This window comes from Rattus rattus, chromosome 5 (assembly GCF_011064425.1).
Source record: "Rattus rattus isolate New Zealand chromosome 5, Rrattus_CSIRO_v1, whole genome shotgun sequence".
NCBI lineage: Eukaryota > Metazoa > Chordata > Mammalia > Rodentia > Muridae > Rattus > Rattus rattus.
The window spans coordinates 37,462,391-37,477,941 of NC_046158.1; the positions used below are offsets into that span (position 1 = coordinate 37,462,391).

General features: G+C 46.6%; 1 protein-coding gene across 1 annotated transcript in view; it reads left to right on the forward strand.

Annotated features, from left to right (window-relative positions):
• Tanc1 (tetratricopeptide repeat, ankyrin repeat and coiled-coil containing 1) overlaps nucleotides 1–15,551 on the forward strand; it is a 228,616-nt gene that overhangs the window by 141,438 nt on the left and 71,627 nt on the right. The window contains exons 5-7 of the mRNA XM_032903343.1: nucleotides 929–1,033; nucleotides 12,318–12,448; nucleotides 13,479–13,665. Of these exons, the coding sequence (XP_032759234.1) occupies nucleotides 929–1,033; nucleotides 12,318–12,448; nucleotides 13,479–13,665 (423 nt within the window). The remainder of the gene's footprint in view (nucleotides 1–928; nucleotides 1,034–12,317; nucleotides 12,449–13,478; nucleotides 13,666–15,551) is intronic.

Genomic DNA, 15,551 nt, shown 5'->3' on the forward strand with positions numbered 1-15,551 from the left:
CACGCCTCCTAGTTTCTGTGTGGACATACATGTGTGTAGAACCGAGGGACCACATGGTGACTCTGTTGAATCTTTTGAACAACTGCTTAGCTGTTTTCCAGAGTGACTGCATCTTTGTCCCCAGCAGCAGGGAGGGGTTGGGGGAGATGAGAGGTGGGGGTTTGGGGGGGGGAATGGGAGTTCCCTTTCAGTCTCCTTAAGAGCTTTCACTGGAGGGGGAAAAAAAATCGAATTACAAAGAATCCTAAGTATGAGGTGGTACATACCTGTAATCACTCCAGAGGCTGAGGCAGAAGGACGGATGTCAGTGAGGCCTGCCTGACTCAAAAAACGAAACAAAAAATGCCAGATTTTTCTGATAAGTTTCGGTTGGGGGAGGGGAATAAGACTCTCGGTTTTCCCAGTTCCCAGGTCTGTGCTGGACTGCTGGCCACACCCACTTGAGGGCGGCAGCTGCTTCAGCTGCCAAGAAAGCAGCCATGCGTCCTCAGCCTGATAAGAGGCCTGCGTTCCATGGCTGCTCAGCTCCTCGAGATACAGAGGCCAGCTGTTTGTAGCTCACAACTGCTGGCTTGGAGATCTGTATCCCAGGGAGAGGAAAATGGCATCTCAGTAGCACAGCAGCCCTAACCGCTGCATAGGTCTGAACATGTCAAAAGCACCAATTCCCCACACAGTAAAGACGGCTGGGGAAACTGCAACGGAGGAGAGTTTACAGTCTCCAAACGGAGCTCACTGCGCTCTCCTTTGGCAGACCAGACTGGACATTCTCGTGTCTGCTCTGAACGGACACCCTGTGTATTTGAGGGAGGGAAGGGCCAGCCTTTAGGCGTGTTTGAGTCCTGGTAAGGACACACGTTGTTGTATGTTCTGAAGCTCTGTCTGCACCTGGAAAAAATTAGCTACACTCAGATCTTTCCCTCTGCAGGTCCCGTCAGGAAGCCCAAGTATGTGGAAAGCCCCAGGGTGCCGGGAGATCCAGTTATGATCCCCTTCAGAGAAGGGTCCAAGCCCGCAGAGCCCAGCGAGACTGGTAAGAGTACCTTTTCCATGATGTCTGTCTCTTTCCCTAAGACTGTGCATAGTAAGTAGCACTCTCCATTTCTGAAGGAAACCTGAGAGTCTCTTGAAAGAATGCTTCACTGAACCAAATATATTTGGGAGGTTTTTTTCCCCTTGGGCGGTTGACAGAGATTCGTTTAGCTAATGTGAATTCTTGAAATTGTATACAAGTGGCAGGAATAGTTGAGTTGGGTGTATTTGCATTGTTTAAGGGTTGGGTCTTTTATCCTCTGAATTGTGACCTTCCTGGGTTTGGGACACAAGCAAAGTCAGCCAGTTGACTTTGTTTTTATTTGTTTTTGTTTTATATAAACACATTACCCCTCCAGAATACTTAAGAGCAGGCTTTGGCTGAGAATCTGAGACTTGCACTAGACAAACTCACTTAAGAGCACATGGTGACTTTGGAAAGCTTTTTAGAAGTTAAACATCTGTGATTTTCTTTGGGGGGATTGGATTAGGGACAAACAAAAGAAAATCCGAACTGATTGAAGCCTCTTTCTTTTTGCCATAAAGTCACTTCTAAGTGAAAGTGTAAGAACACCATACTTTATGCTTGTAGCGTTTAATAGATACATTAATAGTTTGCTTTTGTTGTTCGTGGAGACAGGGCTTCTCTGTACAGCTTTGGCTTTTCTGGAATTCATTCTGTAGACCAGGCTGGCTTTGAACTCCTAGAGATCCGCCTACCTCTGCCTCCTAAGTGCTTGGATCAAAGGTGTGCACCACCACCACCTGGCTAGTTTGCTTATTTTTAATTGACCCAAGAATTCACTCATTTGTTCTTGTCTGGGATTTTGGTTTGTCCACAGATGTCCTAAACTTGTAGTGCATTTCTCTGCACAAATGTGAGAGTAAAACTCTTAGCCTGCAGAAGCTCGTTCTGTCTTCTGTGTGAACACAAGCTTCTAATAAGTCCTAACATTAAAGATGCTCACCCATGGAAAGAACACTCAGCCAGATTTCCACTGTGGAATGCCTACGGCTGGTCCTCTTCTACCTCCCTCGTGGTGAAGAGGAGAATCCCTTCCTCTTATGTCGTAGCCACTGTGTGTATTCTGTGTCTGGGGAGGCACAGGAGGGAGTAGGGTATGGCCAGGCGGTGGAGTGCATGATGCTGAGTGTATATACCTGAACATGAACTGAAAGGCAGAAGCTGGAATGGGTCAAAGGGAGATGGTCCAGAACGCACTAGACAGACACTAAGTGCTGCTGCAGGCTTCTGACACGAGGAGGCCACCCTGTTCTTTGGGTCCGGGTACCATTTGTGGAGTAGAAGGAGCTCACATTGAAGATTCGTGACTAGGGGGACAAAGAAGTGGCTGTGTGTGTTGAAGGTGGAGGGTTCGTTGGTAGTGACCGCTTAGGTCAGATGGCTATCGGTGAGGGTACGGGGACACCACTGAACTGACCACTCCATGGATAGAAAGGAAGGTTTATTGAGGTTCAAACCAGGACTATCTCTGGCGGTTGGGGAGGCACAGAGAAAAGGGTCAATGGCAGAGAAGCGAGCAGATTTCTATGACAGTCAACAGGGTGGCGTCTTTGAGCTGATACTGGTTATTCAATTGAGTGACAACTAGATGCCCTTGCCCCTTTGGGGTAAATTAAGGGAGCTTCCTGGTTCTGTTACCTAATAAAAATCCTTTACCTGGCCAAAGTCCTTCTGTTTAGGACTTGTCACAGCACTGCCATTTTTTGGCAGGGGGGAGGGACACTTTGGACCTAACAGAGGCTATAACATATAGACCCCCCCCCCGTTTTTCTTCTATGTGTTGAAGGGAAAACAAAAATATTCTTCAAACATGAGTACTAGTCATCATATTTACAAGCTCTCTTTCTGCTTAATTCAGACTAATTCTGTCACCCCAAACCAGAATCTCCACTGAGCACAGCCCTGGCTTGGTTAAAGTCCTGGAGTTTTGACTGTTTTAGACATGGATACCATTGGGAGGATTCATGGGGTTCTAGGTTGGATTCTTCTGATGTGAGACGAGGAGACAGACTTAGAATTTTTATTGGACTAAGAAAAGTGGTTACAAATGATTCTCATTGTCAACTTTTCTCCTCTGGCTGGAGGCAGATTTGGACGCCTTTCCTGGCAGGAGGAGGTGTGTGTACACTTGACCATGAGCCAAGCTAAACTCGAGAGCAGCCATTGGTCTTGCTAGTGTGGCCAAACCTTGCACGTGTGCTCATTCCTAAGATCCCAGCTGTCTGATTCAGCTTCCCCCAGACCCCGTTAGGACCCAAATCACCACACGGATAGGTCGCAGATGCGAGCCCCGAGACATTTACACTTGGCTGATTTTAAGAAACAAGGTGTTTCCCTTTCTGTGGGCGTGGGATAGGGGTATGGCTCTGTTTCTGGGTGCATAATCATGTGTAGAGATAGCCATGGTGCGGCCCGAGCCCCAGGAGTTACTCTGTTGGCTTATGGCGAGGCAGTCGCCTAGTGAAATTGAACTTGACAAGTAGCAGAGGGCGGTGTGATTTGTAACCGTCGTGGAATCTTTCAGGTTTCAGCGGACTTAGTTAAGACAGCCATATCAAAGCGTAAATGAACCTAAAGCGGGCGCTTATGCTGAGTGGAACCCACTAAGGTTTGAATCGTAAGCTGAGCACGTACAGTGGCATGATGGGTAAATTCTAATTTCCAGAGTGTAATATCAGCATTGCCACTCAAGTTCCACTCGAAGGTTTGACCTCCTCTCCTCCCATGCTTCCTGTGACCCCCTGGGCTGCTGTCATAGTGACATGACAGTCGATGGAGCACGGCTCCTCCTGAGATGCCTTGGAAATTTCACATACACTTGTGCAGTGTCAGTTTATTCCATGTGTTTGAGCCACACTCTCCTGGACCTTTGTTTTTTTTTTTTTTTTTTCTTTTTAAAGATTTATTTATTTATTATGTATATGTACACTGTAGCTGTCTTCAGACACACCAGAAGAGGGCATTGGATCTCATCACAGATGCTTGTGAGCCACCATGTGGTTGCTGGAATTTGAACTCAGGACCTCTGGGAGAGCAGTCAGTGCTCTTAACCTCTGAGCCATCTCTCCAGCCCCTTTGTTTTGTTTTAATGACCACACAACTCGATTAATTCTTGTCCCCCCTGCCCCACTGTTTGGAATTTAAGTCACAAGACAATAAGACCCACGTGCATGTATATTTTGTTTATTAAGTTATCCGTCTGGGAAATAGGTTCAACCAGATGACCTGTTTTTGATAAGCAAAGAACTTTTTTTATTATTAAAGTTTACACAAGCCTGTAAACATCTGTTAGGAAAGATGTACTGTATCTTTTAATATTTTGGAATACGTTTGAAACACACATTTTTTTTTTCTTTTTTACTCTGGCAAAAACAGTGGCTTGATGGATAGAGGAAACGACACTTCTCTCATTCTTCCCCCACCTCCCTCTGTCAAGTGGTCCTCATAACCTGTGTACCACATAGAACAGGCCCCAACGTTAAAACTCAGCATGTCCCTCCCCCGCGCCCCAAACAATGCCTCTTCCTCTACAGGGGAAGGAAACTCAGAGGAATTACAGGGGATTACTAAACTGCAATAAATAGCTTTATTTCTCCAGACTGGGAACAATCATATTTAGGCGAGGGTTGTTCTACTCAGTCATTTAGCAAAGGATGCTGTGTGATAGGGAGGGGTGAGAAAGCTCCTGATCTAATGAGTCATTGCTCAGTGACGATCGCTCTCCAGATAGGATGAACCCTTTTCCTCAGCAGCTTGGTTTGCAGAGAAAAGCAACATGGATACATACTAGATGTGTGGTCAGTGTGTGACTGTAATCTCAGCACGCTGTAGAGAGGAAGTTTAAGGCTAGCCTGGTTTACATAGTGAGTCGCAAGCTAGCCTAGGCTACATAGCAAGACCTCGTCTTAAAATCCAAGACAAACCAAGAATAAAACACCATGCATGAAGCAGCAGTTAACTAAGCACAAAACTATCCTATGGAGAGCAGAGGTCGTCTTCTGGGATAAATGTGTCTGGTCTTATTTATTGAATCCTTTATTTTTTAAATTATTTTTACATACATTTGAAATGATGTAAGGAAGAAAGGAGACCAAAGAATAATGGCATCTGTCTATTCCCTCTCTCGTTTTAGAAATAAAAATCACCGTATTTCCCCCAATTGTATTCTCCTTCCTTTCCCGAGGAGGTAACACCCAGCCTGGTGTATCTTTAATTTTCAGCTTTTTAGATGGCAGTGCACCCTGTTCTAATGGTTGGTTGAGATTTTGGTGGACATGTCGAAGTGGACTTGCCTGGTACATGTCAAAGGAAGAGAGACTGGGAGTAGAGGAGCTGTTCGTTTTGTTTCCTTCAGTGGATTTTCATTTGTGAAAGCCCTTTGCTAGGTGCTGTTTGAGATGAGTTATCAAGTATGCATGGGGTCCTCTCTCATTGACCGTTGGTGTCTGGAAGGGGATTAAAGGCCTGTGTACAAAGTGACTGTAATTCAGAGTGTGAGTGGCAATGATTATAAACTGGTGAATTGGCGGTCGAGCTGGTAGAGATGCTGAGCACAGGAAAGGCTTAATCGATGCACCGTGCCTTAGGGTTTACCTGGTAGTCTGTCTAGGGTACTATGTCAGAGACACTACTCACTTCAGTAGTTTATCCACAACAGAAACCGATTCCCTCCCTCTCACCCCCACAGTATTTGAGGCCCAGAAGGTAAAAAAAAAAAGGGGGGGGTTTTGCAGGCTCCTTCCTGGCTCTTGGGTAGCCATCTTTGTCCTATGACCTCATGCTGCAGAGAGCGATCGCCAAGGTCCTTCTTTTATACTCGACGTGAATCTCATTGAGGGGGGCTGTGCATTTCCAATCCCTAATCACCTCCCAAAGGCCCCTATTCTAGCTCTGTCACACTGAGGGTTGGGTTTTAACTTAGGAATGGGAGGACTTATTTTTTTTCTTTTTCTTTTTTTTTTTTTTTAAATATATATATTTATACATTTTTTTTATTTATATATTTTATTTTATTTAGTAAAGTACATTTAGCTGTCTTCCTTCCCCAAGAGGGACAGATTTTACAGATGCATACAACTGGGATTTGAAAGGACCTTTTTTGCTCACCATCCTCCAGCCCAGGACTTATTTTTTCTAAAACTCTTGACAGTTTTACAAGTCCCTTCCTAAGAAGTCCTTTTGTGATGTGTATATCGTGTGTCGAGTACACGACCTCTGTGTCCTCTCTAGTTAGCTTTTAGTGTCAGCTCGACACAGCTTGCAGTCACCTGAGAAGGAAGTCTCAGTTGAGGAGCTGCCCAGATCAGATTGGCCACGGGCCTCTCTGCGGAGGCTTGTCTTGATGTTTCATTGATGTAGGATTGCCTTGCCCACTGTGGGCGGCATCCATCCCTACTCAGGCAGTCCTGGGCTCTGGGTAAGAAAGCCAGCTAAGCAAGTGAGTAGTGTTCCCTGTCGTTTCTGCTTCCAGTTCCTGTTCTGGCTTCCCTCAGTGGTAGGCCATGACCCGAAAGACAGCATAAACCCTTCCCTCCACTGAGTTGCTTTTGGTTGGTAATGTGTCACAGCAATGGCAAGAAAACCAGAACAGTGAGGCTGGGAACTCTCCCTAACAATTAAAACTGTTCCTCAGCAGAACTTCAGCACCTCTTGTCAAAGCCGCCTCTTGAGCATCTTCAATGCTGCATGCTTGCATTCGCAGGACTGAACATACACTCCAGCACTCCCCCGATAAGACACTGAAAATAATTAGTGTTATTAAATCCTGACCCTTGAGTACCTATCTTTTTAGTATTCTGGGTGGTGAAGTAAGAGACTCGCACAAAGCATTTCTCCCGCCCGCGCTGTCTGATAGCTGTCTTCAGGTAAAGCATTTTACCGTCATTTGAATTGCAAGCCAGACTAGCAGCTTTTCGAATGAAACACAACATTTATTTGAAGTAATGATTGGCAAACCGTGATTGTTCACAGTTGAGCATTTATCACACACTCTATTCCAAAGGGATGAAACAAGCAAGAAATAAGCCTGTCACTTCAATTAAAGAAACAAACAAAACAGAAAGACACCTCCCGGATTAGCCATCACACTGAAGCTCGACCTTTTAAATGAAAGTTACTTTTGGGGGGAACTTGGCGCCTGTCACATTGTGCTTGGTAGCTTCTTGGGATTTTTCAGTTAAGAGCTCATGTAATATTAATGATTACGATGGTTTGATATTGTGTAATAAAATGTGCCAACGTTTTTAAGATTTGCAAAACCAGCGTTTTCCCAGTTGGCCCAATCTATGATGTTACAAAATCTTGCATGGCTAAACGATCCCGTTAAAGCATGAGCAGGCCGGGGGGTAGCTCTCTGGTAGAGCGCCAGCCCATTTAGTATGCACAGTGCCTTGGGTTAATTCTCCAGCACAAAACAGAACAAAACCCATAAAACAGATCATTGGATTTTACAGGACCAGAGCACAGAAAGTTAATTGGTACACATTAAAGTCTGTGCTGGAATTTACCTTTAAGAAATTGCTATTCGTCAGGGCTTGGTGAAGGGGTAGGAGAATGGCTGCACTTAGTTTAAAAGGGTCCTCTGTTTCTGAAGTTACAGCTCTTGAAGACTGCATGTACCTCAGCAGGACAGTGAGAGCTTGGTTCTGTGTTCAGTTCCCAGCACTGACAGACCCAGACACGTATCTCCGCAGGTTGAGTGTGGGAGGGGGAGGTCAATGGGAGCAAACTACAGGGGTGAACGAGTTGACGAGCTTAAAGCTACCTTGTAGGTAAGCATTCTTTAACTGGTATGGCCTGGAAACAGAGAATTAGCACGCAGGTGAGCTGTTGGCAACATACTAGTTTTGGGAAATGAAGAGGGGATTGTGGTGGCTCAGGAGAATTAACGAGAAAGAAATTCAAAGTTTAACCGAGGCCTCGTGGCGCACACCTCTAGTCCCAGCACTCAGGAGGCAGAGGCAGGCAGATCTCTGAGTTAGAGGCCAGCTAGGTCTACAGAGTGAGTTCCAGGACAACCAGGGCTACACGGAGAAACCCTGTCTCAAAAACCAAAGCAAGCAAACACACCAAAAAGCAACAAACAAAAAAAAAAAAAAAAAAAAAAAGAAAGAAAGAAATTGAAATGCTCAGTGTAAGGCCATGGGAAAAAAAAGGCCTCCCGATGTCTGGTCCAGGGCCCATCTCACTTAACACAGTTGATTAACAGATACCCTAGGAATTGTGTGTATTTCAGTTGTTCAAGGTCACCTAGCTGGTGAGTGACCAAGAGTTGTCTTGCTTCTCTAAGGAATGAGCACCAAGGAGCGCAGGCGAGCCCCACAAAGGCGAGGGCTTAAATCATGGACCTCAAAAGTCTGGGAAACAGGAACCAAGCAAACCCAAACACAGTAGACAGGAAGGAATAATTGAAACCAGTGCGGCAGAGGGGCCCGAAAGATAACACCAGGACTCACTGAGACAAGGAGTTGGTCCTTGAAAAGACAAGCTAGGCTGACAGAACCTTAGCTGGGTTAACCCAAAGACAGAGGGAGAAGATCCCCATTAGCAATCTTAGTCCCAGCAGGCTTCTAACAGTGTCTGCTTCAAGGAGCAGGGGAGATTGTCTGGGAAATGAACCTTTATGTGTGGATCTTAGTGAGAACGTTTGGTGGGCACTAAACAGAGTTTTTCCTGGAATAGTGAGTTTAGAAGAAGCTATCTGGACCATGAAAATGATAGCCAGTCCTATTTGGGGGAGGGGGGAGAGAAATATAAGCACATTTGAAAATACATGCAAATGTGTGAAACCAAAAACTCAGACGCTAGCGGAGAAGTGCAGCCCAGCTAGAAATGCTGGCAGGGCGCTAAGCATCCTGTGGTTTGGAAGATATTTCTTGCATTGTTGCTGGTTTTGAGGTTCACAACCTACAGGAAGTGGGCATGGCCACGTCAGCAATCTGGAGATTGAAGTTCTGAGAGACGGTCATGACCAGAAGAGGTCTCTAATAGCCTTGGTACAGAGGAGTTATCTGGCTCCAGGGATGCCAGGAGAGGAAGAAAAGGACAGTGAAGGACACCAAAGATTTGAAGCGATGGCAGCCGTAACGGAGAGTCAGCGAACGGGCTGTTCTTTGATGTTTGCTTCAAATGCTAGGAGAGGCAGGAGGGAAGAGACCCATGAACTTCCCTTCTGACTCTCCGCGTGGGCTAACTTTCCACAAGGGTTCCACACTGAGGGTTCCATGAGTGTGTTAATGATAAGAGCGTCACTGTTCATTTGCTTAGTGGGGGTTATGTGAGGCCAGCTCACGCAATTCTACATCTGTGCATCATAAAGTCTTTGCATATTTAAATCTGAGACACTTGAGCTGAAATTAGGTGTTTTCCTGCTCCGGTCTTTACTCCACAGATACTGGGTAAAGTATCCCCATGATGGGTGAAGGAACTAATATTAGCTGTAAGACTGAGAAGAGACTCTTTGTTCCGAGACGTTCCGTAGGATGCAGTTTGGATCACTCTGGAGCACAAAGAAGCTTCAAGGACAATCCTAACCTTACAACTTAGTGGAGCTGTACCACATGGGCTTCCAGACCTCTGCTCTCCCAGACTGCACTGTTATTCTCCACTCGGGTAACTCTGCCAGAGTGGAAGTCCGGGTGAAGAAGATGCTGTGAGCTAGGCCAGAGAGATGAACGGCTTAGTGAGCATTAAGGAGCTCAGTCTGAAGTGGACCCTCTAAGGAGATGGTCACTCCGATGAAGTTTAGAAAAAACAGTGTTTCCCTCACCACCCCACCCCCAAATAAATAAAACAGTTGGGAAGCCTCTGGAAGGAAACGAAATTTTGGTGATGTTATGGATACAAAATCAAATAAGGAATGTGTGTCTCTTCATCTTCAACCCTAGTAGGCTTTCAGAACTTTGGTAAGAGCCACACCGATGTTTATCATGAATTGTAATGTGTCTTTTCAACTCAGCCATTAAGCTTAGAGTTCCACAGTTCTCCAAGTCATTTGAACATGGAGATTCGAATAACTAGTTTTGTTTGGGGGGCTGGGTTTGAGACAGGTGTAGCCCTAACTGTCCTGCATTTCCTATGTAGCCTAGGTGCGGGTCTCAGTCCCACACCAACAGTCCTTTTTCTTCAGCCTAAGTGCTGGAATTATAGGCCTTTACCACCATGCCTGATTGACTCGTTGTTTTAGATTTTTGTGGGTTTCTCCTTCTTTTTTTCTGTATGAAAATTTGGGGTGTCTATCTGCAGGTTCAGTGTAGAGGTGGCCGTGACTATGCCATGGAGCAGTAATGTCCGTCTTCTGCATACAGATCCTGCACAGGATCTAGAACTTTCAGACTAGTCCCAAGCGAGCCATAGGCTACGTTGTCAGCAGGGTAACTTTTGTAGCAGTCAAGCAAGCAAGCATGCTCAGCTGCTTTCGGCCTCTGTACCAGCTGCCAACAGGGCGGAGTTTCTGGCTTTTTCCCCAGAGTGTTTCAGGTTGAACCAGAAGCCAGACTTTCTGGGGCTGGGACACAGTCACAGTGTAGAGACTGTTTTGAGGAGAGAGAGAGAGGTGCGGAGTAGAGAAGCCGCCGAGGCCTGCCCCCTCACCCACTTAGTTCCCTTTCCATCTTCATCTGGTCCCCTGTCCCCCAGTCGTCTTGCCACCTAAGATAAGGAGCTCTCTGAGCCCTGAAGCAACTGCACAAGGGTGAGGTTTGGAGGATGAAGGTTGTTGTGTGTGGGGGTGAGGGGAGAACCTATAGAACCTGTTTTCTCGATTCAGCCCTTGGGTGTGCCTGGGTTGTGTTGATTTGATTTGGTTTCCCCCCTCCTTTCTCAAGTGCCATCTCCCTTAAGTCTTGGTCTATGATTTGAAGTTTCTAGTGGGAAGGGACTTTTTCTAGGGTGGTGGTAGGGGTGCGGTTCACCTGGCCTGGGGTGTTTCCCTTCTCCTGTGTTGGAATGGGCCCGTGGATATTATGAGTTTAACCCAAATGATCTAGAGACATCAGGACTCTAGACACAGAGTGGTCTCACTATTGTAGTTCTAGAGTGACTCAAAAAATATCTACTTTGCAAACATTCTTCATGCCCTGAACAGGGAGGTTTTCGAGAGCAAGCAAGTGGTGTGTGACTTTTCTTTTGAAGATGTCACCAGCCTGGTCTCTCTCACAGCTGCCGTTCTGGGTACATGGCATGGCAAAGGGTAGCCAGGAATAATCCATATGGTTTTCACGCAACTTTTGCCCACCTACACTCTGCAGTTGCTTACGAAAGATGAAGTTAGAGCTGAACATGGTGGTGGCGATGTTAGCCCACAGCGTGGCTGTTATCCGCCCTCATTCTCCTCCACTCTCTCTCGTCTGTCGGCTTCCACATGCTGGCAAAAGAGGTTCAGACGTGTGTAGGTCTCTATGTATTGACAAGTCAAAGAGCGAACAAAGCAAGTTGTTCTTGAGTTCTAGCTTTGGTTAGCCTCTGTATATAATCTCATCCCAACGGACGCCTTAAGCTGTGACAGAGGAGTTAGAATAATGTCGAAAATAATTACTCGCCAGCCATAATTGACAAAATCTAAGTGCCCTTAGGTTTTGATTTCGAGCTTAGTCTCTAGCTCTGTGTGTAAGTAAATTTCAACATGAACATTCTCTCTGGTACAGAAATCCAGAAGACCAGCCTTAGCGACACCATGCTTCCTATCCTTATGTGCAGCTTGCTGAGAACCTTTCTCATGGGGCATGAACAGTTTGTGTGCCACGAACAGCAGGGCATTAGGTCCTGTCTCATGACTTTTTTCACCGCCTCTGATTCAGGTGGATTCTTAGAATCAGCACCCGAGTGGGAACTGGGCTTTGAATCTCACTGCTATGGAAGTTTTCTACCCAAGTCCTGACGGAGCACACCATTTGGGTTTTAACGTTGGTCTCCTCTGGCATTCGATATAGTGCTCTCTGGGGATAAAGTGAAGCAGAAACTCCCATCCATGGTTCCCTTTTCACGTGACGTAGGCGCCGGCGTGCTGTCGAATAACGACATGGGGAATCTTCTTTTTCAGATCAAATATTTCACCTCTTGCATTTGGAGTTTCTCTGTGGCGGGTTTCTCGGCCTGCCGCAGCCTCTTTATTAGAATGTACTGCTGGAGGACAGGTCAGGCTTGGTGTGCATCTTACGAGGGTGCACGAAAACTCCAGACAAGCAGCCTGAGTGCTAGCTCATCCCGATGCGAAGCCGGAACCCCCCAGACCTGGATCTCATGTTTTCTTTCTTTGTTCCAGAAGCAAAGGCGGATAATGAACCGAGCTGCTCTCCAGCAGCGCAGGAACTGTTGACAAGACTGGGATTTTTACTGGGAGAGGGGATCCCAAGTGCCACACACATAACCATCGAAGACAAAAATGAAGCCATGGTAATGCCGGAGAGAGAGGCTGCATTTCCTACATGCTTAGCTTGCACCCTACAAGCGTGTGCGGGAGGAGGGGGCTCACTTTGTTGTTGGGTCAGATGAGCTCTGGGCACTCGTGTTTTGAAATCTATTACAGCAGTTTCTCTGGGTCTCTGCAGGGGAAGTAGTTAAGGCCAAACAGAAGGAATCCGAATTTAAGAAAATGTCCATGTTAACCTTACAGCCATGGCCCAGGGTATCCTGACTTCGTGGCTGGAACTCATCTTATAATAAAGCTACTTCTGTCTTGAGAGCACTGTTCCTCTCAATAGACTGCTTTGGTCTAAGGTTTTCTGTGCTCTCTCAGCTGCTGGGATTTGGGGGCGAGGGGGAGGGTTCAGTGGGACGAAGAGAATATTGATAGGAGATGAGGTAGATAGAAAATGGGAGAGAATCAGATGTTTCATCCTTCAGGGAGGCATGCTCTGTCTCAGGAGCTCCCGCCACCTCTGAGTATGCAAGTAGCAGTGTGAGGGTTAGAACTTCCGCCTCCCTCCGCCCAGGGGGTCTCTGTGAGGAAGCATGGCTGGGGAGGCATTGACTGAGCGCAGTGGTCACCAGTCTCCTTTCCTGAACACACAGCTCATAAATCTTCAGGAATAGAATCAGGCTGCCGTGCTTGGGAAACATTATAGAAACACGGTCCCCAGGTTTCCCGCACAGAGGTCAAATAACCCATTTGTCTTCTGCAGGCTTTAAATGAAAGGAAGTCTGCCTGTCGGCCATCTCTGTTTTATGAATTTGTGTTCCCACTGAAGTATTGCTAAGACTGCCCTTCTGGTGAAACCTCCTCAAAGGAGGCAGCCAGAACAAAGACCACGTTTCCTTTAGCATTTGGAAAACCGTGTCTGTCCCTATTTAGCCGCAGAAGTTAAAAACTGTCTCCATTTGTCTTGTGTTTAAGTTTCATCATTTTAGCGTCCAAAACAAAAACATGTGTCGAATCGCACCGTGTAAGCCGTGTTAACTCCTCCTCCCTTCCTTCCCCTTGCAGTGCACAGCCCTGAGTCAAGGCATCAGTCCTTGCTCCACACTGACAAGCAGCACCGCCTCTCCCAGCACCGATAGCCCCTGCTCAACCTTGAATAGCTGTGTCAGCAAGACGGCAGCCAACAAAAGCCCCTGTGAGACCATTAGCAGCCCTAGTTCCACCCTGGAGAGCAAGGACAGTGGAATTATAGGTAAGAAGTGCACTGCCTGGTAATGTAATGGCTCGATGCGCGTCAGCCGGAGCACACATAGTCACCTCATGAGAGGGGTTCCTTGTGGTCCGTGAAGGTCAAACTGCAGACCCCTCCCTGCTCATTGCTGGCAGCTCGGGGCTGCGTGCAGCCGAGAGAATGAATTTCAGCTCCTGTATTCCTCGATGTTTATTTTATATCACTGGGCTTATATGTTTTTATTTCTTTTGGGTTTTTTTTTTTTCCCCTTTTAAAAAGAAAACAAAAACACCCTATCAGGTCGGTCCTGTGAAGTTAAAAAACCCTCCCACCTTCCTGGTCAGTTCATTCCTTGTCATCAGGTCCCCTTAGGGCACCATAGAGGGTAATGAAATGGTTGCATATGAAGCGATTTTCACAGCCAATTCTCAAGGTTGCTTTCCCCCCTGGTGACCTATAGGGCCTGTGTTCTCTGATGCTTATAATGGGATCAAGTCACTGTTTTGAAGCCAGGGTTTTCTGAGAAAGACTTCCCGGGCCTCATGGTAGATACCGTCCTGCTGAGTTGAGGGTAAGAAGCCTGAATTCTAACGGGCTTGAGCAACATTGAATTAACTCCTTCACACACTTCCTTGTGTGATCAGAAGCCGGTGACTCTAAGGGTGTCCGTGTCCATGTATGTGATCCTGAAAGGATTGCTCGTGTGATCCTGAAGGGACTGAGCAGTGATGTAGCTCACCTGTTCTCCTCCAGCCTAGGCGTGCAGATGGGTGGGACCCCAAGCCATCACTCAAGCCTTCTGCTCTGCGGTGGTGTTGATATCACAGTGGGTCTCCTCTTTCCCTTTGCTGAGCTATGCTCACAACAGCCCTTGAGGAATCGTTGTGCATCATCTTTCATTGGCTCCCCATCCATGTCAATATGTAGTCAAATAGAGCTCTGGGCCCCAGTCACTTAAGCTTTCATCCTCGTATAATTTAAAAGCCAAACCATGAGTTTATCCAGGTCAGACTTTGAGGATGCGCCCACCCCACACCCAAGAGAGTACTGAGGTTGGGCCGTGGGCTCGCTGTAGAGCTCTGCATATGTTGGGAAGGACTCCGCTTAAGCCAGGAGGCATCTTCCACTGATCTCAGTGGGACTGGATTCTTATGAACCTGTTTTATGTTGCACTCGTTGCAGCATCAAACTGTAGTTTGCATATAATATTCACTCATTTAAACTATCGGTTAACTCCTAGTATGTTCAAAATCAAGCACCTGTCCTTACAAGCTGTCACCATCGCCACAAGTGACATTCCACCGGTTTGAAATCATCCTGTTTTTCCCCCCACGTTCACCAGGTTGTGCCTGTTCGTCCAGCAGCCTGCTTCTCTCTGTGGTTGAACTGGTTTGGGGAATTTCGTATGAATGGAGGATTTACCACAAATCCCTTTTATGTATTTATTTCTTTTCCAGCGCCAAGGCCTTTCCCTGAGCTGATCCAGCCAGTTGGCGTTCTCACCTACTGCACTTCTCGTGCTTTATGAATTCATTTCAGCAAGGTCTCCCCGCATCACTGCTTTCCTTGTGCTCCGTTTCTGCGCTCTCCTCCACAGACGCCTTTGATGCGAATTCAGTGGTAGCCACACAACTTCCTTAGCTCTTGAAATGCCCTGTCCTTCTGAGGATTTAGTCTCCCTTGAAGGATTTGGCTACCTGTTTGGAGCAGACTTCTCATCTTTACTGTTATAGTTCCAGACTTGGCATTGCTTATGTCTTGATTTTAAAGGTGCCATCCAAGCTGGAAGTCAGACGTTTACGATCGTGTTAGTAACAGAGCTGCCCGTCCGTCATTGTCTCTTCTCTCACTCAGGTGCAGTGCTGAGATTTTAGAACTGACCTGTTTTGCAATGTGAGGTATCAGAC